Genomic DNA, 13,833 nt, shown 5'->3' with positions numbered 1-13,833 from the left:
AATGTGAGTACAGTAAACTAAACAAATAAGCTCAAGATACACAGTAGGATTGTATATAAGCATACAACTACACGCAAGTGCAACAGATCTTCCATATTTTACTCCTATTTATTTATGATCACTATTTATTGTAATACACTTGGGTGGTGCCAATACGTGTGTCCACATTAAATGTTGGGACGCAGTGTTCTAGTTTATGAAAACCAGAAGACATAGCTTGTAAAACAGGGATAAACAGGCTAGCAGGAAATTATATTAGATTGATAGTGGATTTATGCAACTGGAGGTAACGGCAGGAGGACTCTGGGGGGGATTTACTATAGGCAAATCGGCTGTTACTTTGCAAGGGGATTTTCACTTAGTAAATGAGGTGAAAATTCACATAGCAAAGAATACCCAATCATGTGCAAGGATAAATAACATAAATATATTTTGCTTGCACATGAATTGATGATATTCAGCAGAGCATCACCTCATTCACTAAGCTCAGTGAAAATTCCCTTGCAAAGGGAACAGCCTATTAGCCTTTACTAAATTAATTCTGTCGCTCATGGAATGTAACAGACAAGAGTTTAGAAGAATAAGAATGTTCAATAAATGTCTTGTTAAAACTCTTATTGCCCACTAATTTTGGCTGTGGACCTTCAAAGGCGGTTGGATGTGCAGGCACAATCCATCTGCCCTTAGGTTTCTTTGTCTGCTGGATATGCATACTCAGCAAAGCAGGCGTGTTTATGCTTTGGGGGCAAGATAGGAGTGTCCTCCTGGCACCATTTGTATGAGCATAAAAAGTAGCAACCATTCCAGTAAGACTGATCACCTTGTATTTTGGGATCTGGTGACTGGGAATGTCTGGCAGTGTTTGATGCTGCCCGTAGACATCTGACAAGAGTGTAATTGGGTGGCTGTCATTATAATAATGTGGGTTGCTAATTTCTGGAGGGACTATTACCCAGTAACTCCCTAGTCTTACATAGTTAGACAGATCAGTATGATGTCTTGCATTAAAATCTTGAATTTCTATGAAGGCTGCACATGAATGGCAGATAGAATTGTTGACTATAGGAAGTAGTATTAAAGTTCAAAATAATATATCAATTCGCTAATGCCCCCCTTGTTTCAGTTCATTTATGTGCTATCTCTGTTGTTTATTTTAGATGATACCTGTGATTAGTAAAAATACTTTGTACATTATGCCTTGTATAGATTTTATCAGTCATATTTAGAACATTTCTATTTTGTGACCATATCTGTGCCATGATTCTAACTTCCTTTTATTAGATTAGTATTATTAGTTTCTTATTAGCATGTTATAAGGAAGCTCTTGCAGAGAGAATCTGAACATGCACATCTCTTAGCTTTGAGGCCCTGTTAAACCAGCCAATCGGAAGGTTTAGATTTTTAAAACTGTAAAAGGAGAATGACAGCTTACCAACTGCTGTCCCCCTGAAGGTACTGCTTAATGTAATGTTACTGTACTGTAATGTGTACGGGTAAATGGTACCGTACTTTACCGCGCTGTTCACTGTCTGATGTCCCCACTGCTGCACCGCTGGTACCACTGTCCCTGGTGGCAAAGGAAGCCTGCGCTGTAGAAAGCAAGGATGCGGCGGCGGGGGGAGCAGAGCCGCATTAGCCAATACTTCCTCTATAGCACCAGTTACTGTGACAGGCGGAGTGATACCAGATAACTTTAGATTGTTGTACATTTTGTTGCACATTAAAAAAAATAAGACATCCCCTGAAAATAAGACCTAGTGTGGTTTTTTGGGGCTAAAAAAATATAAGACAGTGTCTTATTTTCGGGGAAACACGGTATATATAATACAGTGCATATTCTGTATATACATGTATGTGTATATGTATTTTTCTTACAGAATCACATACACTGTTAATTAATTTTACAAGGTAACAGTTTTAAAGACTCTAATCTTTCACGTCAACAAAGCATATACTGTATATGGGGATGTGTAAAGACACATACCAGAACACAGGCGTATGTAGTTAAATTAGCACTTCCATTCAGCCATTATTTCATGTAATTCATCTTTTATTTGTTGTCCAGAATCTTTTCTTATATGGATATTTAGGCTTGTTTAAGCATTTTTAAGAGAGGACAGTGTTTAAATCATACCAGTACTATGGCAAAAAGCCAAAACGTTCAAGGTGCTTCCAGTGGATGATGAATTAATTCAATGAATAAATTATGTTGTTCCCTTGTTTATGGAATCTAATATTGCTGCAAGCAACACTTAAATGCAATATATCCATTGCATTAAATGGCTATAGCTGCTTCTAATATTATTGCTTCATTTTCTATTACTGCAAGAGAAGAAAATACAGATGACCATGTAAGTAAATGCTGTAAAATGTATGGAACATGTAATTTGGCACTTTTTGTCAGATAGTGCCATTCTGGGCCATTTAACACATTATGGATATTAATTTTTAAGTTAACCTATAAGTTCCAATAAATAATAGATCAACTTCACTAGAAGCTGCTCTAATTGTGATGTCAAGCACTGACATCCCACCCTTTAAATGTAGCATTTGCTTCTGAGTACACATATTTGGCATCTAGAATGTACGTGCCTGTGCTGTATTCACAGGGTCCCTAGCATCAGGAAAAGGGGTCATGAAGCAGGGTGAGAACCCAGATAACAAACTCCTCAGCTTGCCTCTTGGTAGGGATGCCACTGTATGCTGTGTGTGGGTTCCAATCCCATAAATAATGTTTTCTAAAGATAATGCTGGTACCAAGGGAGGAGAAATATCTACTATGGAGGTAGAAGAGGTCATGTCGATATAAAGAAATAATGGATTGTTTGCTGGTTATATTGTGCAGGCAGGTCCAAACACTATGTAGTCTCCATAGCAAATGTAAGAGATACAATTATCCCAATTTCATATCTCAGGCTATCATACAAAGCAATATCAAGACCATATATGCAGAATAACATGTCTCTAGTGCAAGTTGTGAAATATAGGTTGCTTCACTGATAGGTATAACAACAGCTAAATACAGCCACACCTTCCTCAGCATGTAGAATTGATCAAACGACTTTATAACCACTCAAATCACTTCTACAAGAAAGATGGCAGTCAGAATTTGTGCTTTTTATATCCTCCTGGGGGCCAGGTTTAATATTATAAAAGACTACTGAGTACATGATAAATAATATCTAAAAGGTGTAAACACCTAAGAGCAGATTTTATTCAAAATATATAAATATATATATTTGCAGTGTCACCTATTAGGCAATCACTCTGATGTCCTCAGGATTAATAAGTATAATGTGTGCCTTTGTATAATCATATAATTCTGTTTTACTATAAAATGTCATTTATATAAAGGAGTAAATACTGAAACACATTTTTTTTAATCAATACTTGGTATGATCGGCTGCTCTTGTTCTGATGGGGACCAGTTTTTAAAAAGGAAAGAAGGAATGCTGCCCATAGAAACCCGTTTAGTTATCCTCATGGCAATTTCAACCTCTTTCAATCAATCAACCCACCACCTACAATTACTGCTGAACCTGAAATAATCAAAACTGATGCTAGTACGTTGCCATGATCTGTTTGCCAATTTCTGTAATTAAAAGGTGGCTAAAGTGGTTGCGGTTGGCTGCAAATTGCTGCATGTATGGCCAGCATTGGGGTAGACAAGTTATATGGGTATACTGACATTTCCTTCATTATCATACCGTGTTTTTGTGCCTTCCCCCGGGATCCACCCTGCTGCCTGATTGACAGCTGGCTCTGTCTCTCTAGAACCAGAGCCAGCTGTGCCTTCCCCCCCCCAACCGTACATTCCTCCAGTCAGCGCAGGGGGAACAGAGGGTACGGAAGAATCCCTGTGGGGTGCAGTGATTGACAGTCACCACTCTCTGCAGGTAAATAACTGAGCAATCGGCGGTATGTTAACTCTCCGCTCCCGATCAGTAGTCCCGATGTGTGACAGCTTCAGTGTCACATGTCGGTTCTAATTATGGGAAGAGTGTAATTCATTCTTCCCATAATTCTCCTTTAATTTATGTATGGTAATAAATTAACTGCTACATACCCAAGCTCTCTTTTCTGAGTGACAGGTCCTCTTCTGTTATTTTACATGGACGTAGAAATTGTGCGCTCACAAAGATCTATAGTCATATGAGTAGTACAGCTATATGGATGTACTGTTCTGGCCTGGTATTTGCCAATGCACAAACTGAAAGGCTACGGTATATCTGAGTTGTTGCTATGGGCAGCATACTTTAACCACAGTTTTTATTCATCAGCCCCAGTTCAGATTTAATTTTTATACCAGCTGGTTATGCCAAACCTTTATTTATATGATGTGCTGGTAGGCTCTCTGGCAGTGCATGCTGGGACATGTCACATAGTTCCATATTATTCTGGAGAGTTATATTTTTAATCATTCATATATAAACTGACTTCTGTATTAATCAGACATATGCATGCCACTAATATATGGTCCACTAACTACATTGTAGATATGTAAATTAGCAGTTAAGCTTTGTAAATGAACCAGTTTTTGGTTTTAAACTTTTTTTGTGGTTTGTTAAAAAAAAGATACTTTTAATGTAACATCTGAATTGTTACTATTCTTGTAACTATGTAACTTGTATTATATTTTCTATTTCCCATTTGTAGCCCTAATTGTGAAATTCCACATAATAAAGTTGTTTTCAGAAATTAAGTTTTATGTCATTTGTGTTTTATTGACTTGAAAGTTAAACTTGGTACACACGGTTATATTTTTTCATTCACCTTCGCCTTATAACAGATCCCTCAATCCACGCTAACTAGTCCAAACATTCACACAGATTAGTTTGACATGATCTGCCCTCAGTTTAAGCATGCTGCGTTGGTGTTTCAAAATGATAATTGATCCTTCTATTTAGGAGTGATTCCATTTATTGCACTACTACAGATGTTGAACTCACTGGCTTGTAGTTTCCAGGTTCTCACTTACTACCCTTCTTGTGGATATGTACAATGTTCGCTGTCTGCCAGTCTCCTGTTTAAAGAGATTGATTAAAAAGATCAGTTATTGGTCCAATAACTATACCTCCAAGTTCTCAGACCTCTGCGATGAAAACCATCAGGACCCATTGATTTATAAGGCCCATTACACATGGGCACATTCAGTTCTGATCAGCAGGGAATCTGTGCGCCGTTGTGACATCTGTGTCCGTCTAGTTATTTCCTTCATCCTGTGATAGAGGATAAAACCGAAATTCCCGAACTCATGTTGGTCTATGGGGAGTCCGATGTAAACAGACATGTGCCCATTTACATCAGATTACCCCTGATCTGGCACGATCAGGTCCACCGAAAAGGAACTCTGTTCCGTTTGTTTTTTCGGACCTGGTCAGAGTCAGGGGTAATCAGATGTAAATGGACGCTCGTCTGTTTAGATCTGGCTGCCCGTAGACTAACATTGGGCTTCTAATAGGTGGACCTGATTGGAATGCCTTTGTGAAAGGGGCATAAAGCTTTACGTGAGACAGTCCATCAGCTACTTCTGCTTCAAACCCTGAAAATTAACCTTCAGTGCTAGAACCAATATGATCCCTCAACTCGTTATTGTTGATGTCACTCACTCCTGAGAAGACTGAACATAAGTAATTGTTTAAATAATTTGCTACATCCAGGTTTTCCTCAAATCAACTGTTGTGCCCAGCTTTCATTTTTGTGATCCCACAGTATCTTTTCTTCCTGTCACTGATACAACTAAAAAAAAGTGTTGTCTCTTAGCAGATTTAGTCATTTCCTCCTCTTTTAGCAGCACTGATAATATGTTTGGTGTCCTTTTGTCTGTTAATTTAATGAGCATTTGGTTTATGATTAATCGGTCGCAGTGGGGGACCACACATGCAGCTTTCTCTCAGAGCTAGTTCACACCAGATGCAGTTGTGATGCAGTCCGTTCAGTTTGGCTGCTGCAGCCAAAATACATCACAATGCTTTTCCAATAGGATTTCTGGTGATCTATTCACACCAGTGCAGTCTGTTCCGATGCAGTCAGAAGAAATACTGCTTGCCCTATTTTAGCTGCATTGGATTCCAGCGGAGCGCATCAAAACACATTAGAAACACATGCAAATGCACTGGAACTAGAGCTGCAGCTAACGATTATTTTCAAAATCGATTAGTTAGCCGATTATTGAGTTCGATTAATCGGTTAATCGGATAAAAAATAAAATAAAATACATTTTAAAAAATGGCTCCAGTGATGGGACTACTAGTTTGTATTGAGATTGTAGTCCATCACAGGAGCAAGCTTGGAGCGGTGGAAGTAAAAAAGGAAAAAAAAAGGGTGGTGTGCAATATAGTGAAATGAAAAGTGTAAAATTATATAGCAATGAATGCAGAATGGCACCGGCTATAGTGGAATACAACAAATCCGAGCAATAGTACATTATAGCTGGTGGTATTCGGCATTGCGCTGTATAATGTACTATTGCTGGGATTTGTTGTACACCTCTATAGCTGGTGGTATTCCGCATTGCGCTGTATAATGTATTATTGCTGGGATTTGTAGTCCTCTATACAGCACAATGCATAATACCACCAGCTATAGAGGGATACAACAAATCTCAGCAATAGTACATTATACATACAGTGTATAATGTACTATTGCTGGGATTTGTAGTCCTCTGTATAATATACAGCACAATGTACCGTCGGGTATAGAGGAATACAAATCCCAGCAATACATTATAGAGCACCAGGTATGGGGGGGGGGAGTGCAGGCTTACCTGAGCAGTCTTCCAGCAACTTGCTTCTGAGATAGGGCCTGTCTATCGGCGATTGTCATCCCCCCACGCCTGCTCCTCCTCCTTACTTGTTCTCCCCGCGTCCCTGTGCCGATCGTGGATGTGGGAGGGCGGTGAGCGTGAGGCGGGGAAGAGGTGTGGCGTGTGGAGCGTGGGTGCTGGCGGGTCTGAGGTGGGGAGGAGGTACGGCGCACAGCGCGTGTGGAGCCGTGAACAGGGCCAACTAACCAGAAGCCGATTAATTGATGATTGAAAAAGTTGACAACTTTTTCAATAATCGATTATAATCGATTATGTCGATTAGTTGTTGCAGCCCTAACTGGAACGCACCTGAAATCCCATTTTAAGTTTAAAAAAAACAGCCAATCGCAGTAAAATCTCGCTACACGCAAAACACATTGCAGCTGCGCAGACGCACGCAGTTCTGGTGTGAACTAGCCCTTATATTATAGGTTAGTATTTCAGTAAATAGAACTCTTTTCTTCTACCTGCAAAGACCTTAGTTCAGTGCTATAAGCCTTGTGCTTTTGTCATTGCCCTGTTGTTATCAATATATATTAAGATTTTAGTAGCCTATGCATATATTTTAATGATATCTGTATATAATTTTAGATTGTAAGCTCTCACGGACAGCACCCTCTTACCCATGTTGTCTTGAATTGTATTGTATGTATTGTAACTCTAATTTCTTCCTTATATTGTAAAGTTATAACTTGTAACTGTTGGCGCTATATGAATCCTGTATTATAATAATAATTTGCAGCCCTATTTGTTAATTACATATGCAGGCTCTGCTTCCAGCTTTAGAAGGGCCACATAATGCAAAGAGAGGAAATGAAGAGTACACTAACCTGGTGCAATGAAATATCCGGATTTATTAAAAGAATAATAAATATTACTGTTTTAATTCATCCAAGTGTGCTCTTCTTTCTTTCATCACCTTTAACATGTTGATTCTTCCCTATCTGAAAGAGTGGAGCTGCATCAGAGCTCTCACCTTTACCTTAAAACGTTTGTTTTTTGCTGCTGTTGCCTATACTGGCTAAGCTGAATTGACTTTTTTGACTTCATGTTAATTTTATTCTGCTTATCTGCTGCTATAAAATCCAATGAATGGAATTTATCAAAACTGGAGCAGGCAAAATCTGGAGCAGTTGCCCAGGGCAACCAATCAGCATCTCTCTTTCAATTTTAAATCTTACCTGAAGAGAGAAGCTGATTGGTTGCCATGCACAGCTGCTCCAGATTTTTTTCTGCTCCAGTTTTGATAAATTCCCCCCATTGTGTTACCTCTGCCGCCCCGAGGCCGGGCCTCGGTAGCCTTGTGGGAAAGCCGGGCCTGAGGCTATCCCCCTTCAGTCTATCATGAATGCAGCTGCTAGACTCATCCACCTAATCAACTGCTCAGTGTCTGCAACCCCCCTCTGTTAATCCCTCCACTGGCTTCCACTCGCCCAGAGGATAAAATTCAAATTATTAACAGTCACTTATAAAACCATCCACAACTCTGCCCCCGGATATATCTCAGACCTTGTCTCAAAATATCACCCTAACCGTCCCCTACGCTCCTCCCAAGACCTCCTTTTTTCCAGCTCCCTTGTCAACTCCTCCCATACTCGCCTCCAGGACTTCTCTAGAGTCTCTCCCATCCTCTCCATCCAGCTAAATTAGGACCCCACCTAGAGCTCCTCCCACTGGACCAGCGCTGACTCGCCGCTGCTCTCCCGCGCCGCTCGCCGCTGCTCTCCCGCACTGAAGGTAAGTGAAAAAAAAACAAAAACATAGCGCAAACATCGGGGCATTTTAACAAGTACATTACTTGTCAAAATGCCCTGTTTTTTCCGCCCTCACCCTGCAGCGCCGTAAGGCGGCTGCCTGACTTGCCTTGCGGTAGTGCCGGGCCTGCAGCTACCTCCTCATGTATCACTTCCCCCACCCTTTTCGATTGTAAGCCCTCAGGGGCAGGGCCCTCCTTACCATCTTGTCTTGAATTTGTATTGTGATTGTAATGTCTTCCTTATATTGTGGAGCGCTGCGCAAACTGTTGGCGCTCTATACATCCTGTATAATAATATTAATAATAATATATCTGTGATGGGATCTTTCCACCCCCACTGATGCACAGTCTTCGACAGGCATCACTTGCTGACTGTAGACCTCTATATTTATGATGTCCAGAGATTACCACAGGCCACATCTTATTTCAGTGCAGGTCCACTTATGGATTGTGGACCTCTATCAACATGATGTAGTGTGACTTATTTTCATGATAGAGATATTTTTCTTCAAGAGTTGCTTCAGAAATTACAAACATTGCAAAAATACAGAACGTGTGCAAGATAAAAAACACAATATAGTTATTTTATTCCTGCTTTCAACATGCTTAGAAAATTACTGGTGTGAAGCCTGAATCTGTGCAGTACTACTTGCAGCCACTGGAGGGCAGTCATTAACTACAGAAGCTGCAAGGTCCCAATCCAATTATCTCTGGTTCTAAAACAACACACCCTGACTTTATGTCACTTAAGTCCTCATTCACACGAGAAACGGCCGACGCGTATAGCTCCGTGCTGTGTGCACGACCGTATCGGGCAGCTCCCGGGAAGGACAAGTGGTGCGTATGATTAGTACGCAGCCACTGTCTTTATGGCACTACGCGGCCGTACGCCGCCCTACGCTGGCCCCAAGTGCAGGTCCGTACAGGTGCGGGTATCCCGGCTCGGACGCAGACAGGATGCATCCTGTCAGCGTACGAATATGGACACCCGCACGGACGTGTAGGGCGGGTGAGCATAGGGCAGCGTACGGCCACGTACTCCCATAGAGAAGGACGGGGCTGCCTACAATCACACACAGCACCTGTCCTTCCCGGGAGCTGCCCGATACGGTTGTGCACGCAGCAGGGAGGTTGCATATCTAATTGATTTAAATGACATAACCTAATTATGAACATTTTTTTTACATTTTTGTGTTGGTGTGCCACCCCTATGTCATCATTGGGTCTTGGATCAAAAATGTCGAGTGATGTCAGGCAGAAATTGGTCAGGGATTCATTAAAGCTGCCCCTGTTCTCACTGATGATACTCTGTTTTCACATTTCACTGATGTCCGGCCAAGGGCTAACACTCATAATTATTCTATGAAAACACCTGGCTGCACATTGTGTCTAGACCAGGGTTGGGAAAGTCCGGCCTTCCAGCTGTGCTTTAACTATAAATCCCATCATGCCTCTGCCTCTGGAAGTCATGCCTGTAACTGTCAGTTTTGCAATGCCTCATGGGGCTTGTAGTTCTACAACAGCTGGAGGGCCAGAGTTGCCCACCCCTGGTCTAGACTGTGATTAAATCAGCAGCTTACTGATAAGGTACTCCCTGTGTCCTCTCCACCAATCATCAAGCTCTATTTCACAGCCCTATGTAATACAGTTTAAAGTAGTATTAAACTCAAAATATGTTTTCAATAATAAATCGAGATCAAATAAATGTGCATTGGCCAGCAAAGTATTTCTTTTACATTTTTGCACAAGCACTTAGTCATCATGTTTCTGAACAGTTGACTCCAGCTCTCTCTGCTCCACTTCCCTGTACTTCCTGTCTAGTACAAGATCAAAAGGAGAGCACAGTCTTCAGCAGCCATCCATCGACTAGCTTGGAGAAAAGATGGAGGAGGGAGACGAGAGAGGGGAAAAATAAATAAAGGCAGGGTGAGGAGAACTGTCTTGTCTTGCTGTGCCTGTGTGTTTGTGGAGACACACACAGCTTACTAGCTCCATAAGACTCTGCAAGGGAAAGGAGCCACCCTAAAACAGGATATCAGGGCCAGTGCTCAGGGGACCAGCTGATTCTGCAGGAAGCTAAAACCTTTAAACTTCAAGGAGCAGCATCCATTGTAAGTGATTCAATCTTCATTTGCAAGAGCTTAAAAACATTTGACTTGAATATCCTTTTAAAGGAGAACTATGTGGTTAAGTCTGCTCCCCATAGTTCTCCTTAGGGTAACGGGAGGAAACAAACTAGCGTCCTCCCGTCACCCTAGGCTCAGTATACCACGAGCTACAGCTATACTGATACACCGCAGTATACCGCGAGCAGCTGCTCGCGGTATACTGAGACACCGCAGCTGAAGCGGATCCCAACAATTATGTCTGGATCCGCCCAGCTGCGTGACTGACAGCTGGCTCTGCCTATCTAAAGGCAGAGCCAGCTGTACCCGCCCCCGTCCGTTCCATCAGTTAGCGCTGGCGGAGCGGGGAGGGGGAAATCCAGGCCCTCCCCTGTCACGGCAGAGAGCTGTGACAGGATCGAGAGGTGAGCGAACGCCGGTATGTGTTCGCTCACCTCCCGATCTACTGAGCCGACCTGTGACAGTCTCATTGTCACAGGTCGGCTAGAACTATGAGGCGAGTGAAAATCATTCACCTTATAGTTCTCCTTTAAGTAAATGTATTATAATCAAATACACCATAGGATCATCCTTGGTATACCCTTAACAACCAGTAGTCACCTGTAAGTGTTTTATTTACAGCCTTGCCATCCCTGCCCACCATGTTTGTTTCACCAGGGCAGGGATGGCCCACAAAGGCAGCACCACATTCTCCCTACTCACTATTAGCACCCCAACCCTTCTCCTATGGTAGGATTAGCAGCAGAAGTGGAGGAGGAGAAACAGGACTAATTAACAACTTTTTACATAAAGGCTGCTATGTGCCCTTATCTGAATTATTTGTTTTATTTTTCAGAGTTGTGGCAGCACACTCAGTAAATCTTAGGCTTTATAAATGTCAAGCACTGTGTTTGAATCCCTAAAAATGTGTGTGCCAATCATCTACAGCTCTGGTTTTTAACTGGTAGGTTGTGACCCAAAAGTGGGTCTCAGCTCTGTGTCCAGTAGGTCACCTTGTGCCTTAAACTGCGCTAGTTGAGAGGCTCCTCAACCTCCCCCTAACGCAGCACTTTCTATTTTCGCACCAAGCAGCCTTTAAAAATATCCTGCCAGGCCCTGCGTGTCAGCTTGAAATGGGGTGGGGGTACGGCCACGGGGGAGCTCCAGCCATACATGCATTGCTTGTAGCTCTCTCACGTGCCCTGTAGAGGTGCCTGGTACCAGAGTGACATCACATTTTGGCTCCCGGCACCTCTGCAGGTATCACAAGGGAGCTGTACAAGCAATGCACATATGGATGGAGCTCCGTCACAGCACAGCAGCCCACACTGGACCCCAGTTCTCGTGAGGTAGGGAGACTCGGTGGATCTTAAAAAAAAGAGAAAAAAAAGAAAACATTTTTTGGGATTGTGTATGTGTGTGTTAGATTGTGTCTGTGGTTGTGTGTGTCTGTCTGTGTTTTCGAGGGCCCATTCACACTAGTACAGTGCTTCAAATTGCACAGTCCTGTGCGATTAATGCACTGTATCACACAATTACACCTATCATGTGTTTTGGTGCAGGAGGTGCATTGCTTTGTCATCCATTTGAATGGCACCCCAAACGCACCTCCTGCCCACAGTTCGGTTGGTTGCACTCAATCATACAGTACTGCAGTGCCGTGCGTTCCGTTGCAATGTGACTTGGGTCGAGGCTTAACGACCAACAACAAATGTGGGTCAAGAGGTTACACAGGTTAAGAAACACTGTGCTACAAGGTCTACAAATGATACATTTTTTTTCAATATAAAATAAAACATTTTTAACTTCCCTTTCGCCCATGTAAGGACCAAGAATATTTTACTAGTAGATGTAAAAGTTATGAGCTCAATGCAAATATTACTAATCCATGTTAGAAATGTTGTTATATATAGTTTTCCTTTTTGGTCCCATTTTCAACATGCTTATGATAACTAATCGTGACGAAAGCGTAAGCAGTGCAATACTACTTATAGCCACTAGAGGGAAGCAAATTACTCCAGAGGCGGCAAACTCACACAAAAATGGCCTTTATTAGATTAGATCTGCACCCTAGAAATTCAATTTCTGGTACCGAGAGAGTTAGCTATTCATTGGCAGTGGCCGCATTTGCACAGATGCTGCTAGTTGGATGATAGGTGATAAGCAGTTAAATGTCCCAGTAGCAAAGAGATGAAATCACCATTGTAGCCCTAAAGGTAAAACTGTACAAAGTTTTTTTGTTTAATTGAATGTTTAGCAGATTTGAATGATGTAAGCTAATTATACAAGGTCTTACACCATCAACTGATCTGGTGCCTCAAAATCTAACTGCACCCTTTCTGAATGACTGAATGACAGATAGGCAGGTCTGCCAGCAACAGGTTTTATAACACAGAATCAGACTACTGTACAACGCTCAGGTGGGAACCATGCCCATAGGCAATTATTGGTTTTCACATGTTGAGCGTTTTACAGCGCGTAGGAACGCGCTGTAAAACGCCCAGGTGTGAACCCGGCCTAAGAAGGAATGGCACCACAAAGCACCAACGCACATAATGCATGTTACCACAGCACAGCATTGTGAACCTGACTGAGAACAATTCTTCTGATTCAAAGCATGGATTGCAGAAGCTAATTATCATTAATGAGCGCTTATAAGCTCCAGGTGATATACATCTAGACCAAGGGAAAAAACACCTCTTCTTATAACTTTCTATCTGTGAATGAACTACGGAGTGCACTCCCTTTACCAGTGTCATATTTATCTGAGCATTGATGGAGGACGCGGCTATAGCCTCATCATCTGCTGCATCATCTCATGATAAAGAAGATTTTTGCTGTCCAGTGTGTCAGGAGATCTTCCAGACTCCAGTGAGAACTCAGAGCTGTCATCATGTGTGAGTAGCTGATCTGTGGGAGATATTCACTCTATAGATGTGTTTTGGCTGGAGTCACACTGCTCGGCGCATGTTTTTACGTGGTTATATCTGCGCAGGTGTCCAATCACCTGCAAAAATCGCCATCTTTGTAACTCTGCTTTTAATTTAGGGCGATAGCCTGCTTTCATATTGTGCAGCCGTACTTTGTCTTCAGATATTATTTGTTATGTAGGTTATACTTCGTGCAGGAGTTACTACATGATGAGATGAAAGTGTTTTAACATGGGG

General features: G+C 42.0%; 1 protein-coding gene across 1 annotated transcript in view; it reads left to right on the top strand.

The window, feature by feature from the left end:
* The first annotated feature begins 13,441 nt into the window (after positions 1 to 13,441).
* Positions 13,442 to 13,833, top strand: part of RNF138 (ring finger protein 138) — a 12,255-nt gene continuing 11,863 nt past the window's right edge. The window contains exon 1 of the mRNA XM_018555303.1: positions 13,442 to 13,563. Coding sequence (XP_018410805.1) covers positions 13,442 to 13,563 — 122 coding nt within the window. The remainder of the gene's footprint in view (positions 13,564 to 13,833) is intronic.

This window comes from Nanorana parkeri, unplaced genomic scaffold (assembly GCF_000935625.1).
Source record: "Nanorana parkeri isolate BGI_ZX_2015 unplaced genomic scaffold, ASM93562v1 scaffold191, whole genome shotgun sequence".
Lineage (NCBI taxonomy): Eukaryota > Metazoa > Chordata > Amphibia > Anura > Dicroglossidae > Nanorana > Nanorana parkeri.
This window is presented reverse-complemented; position numbering and strand designations above follow the sequence as displayed.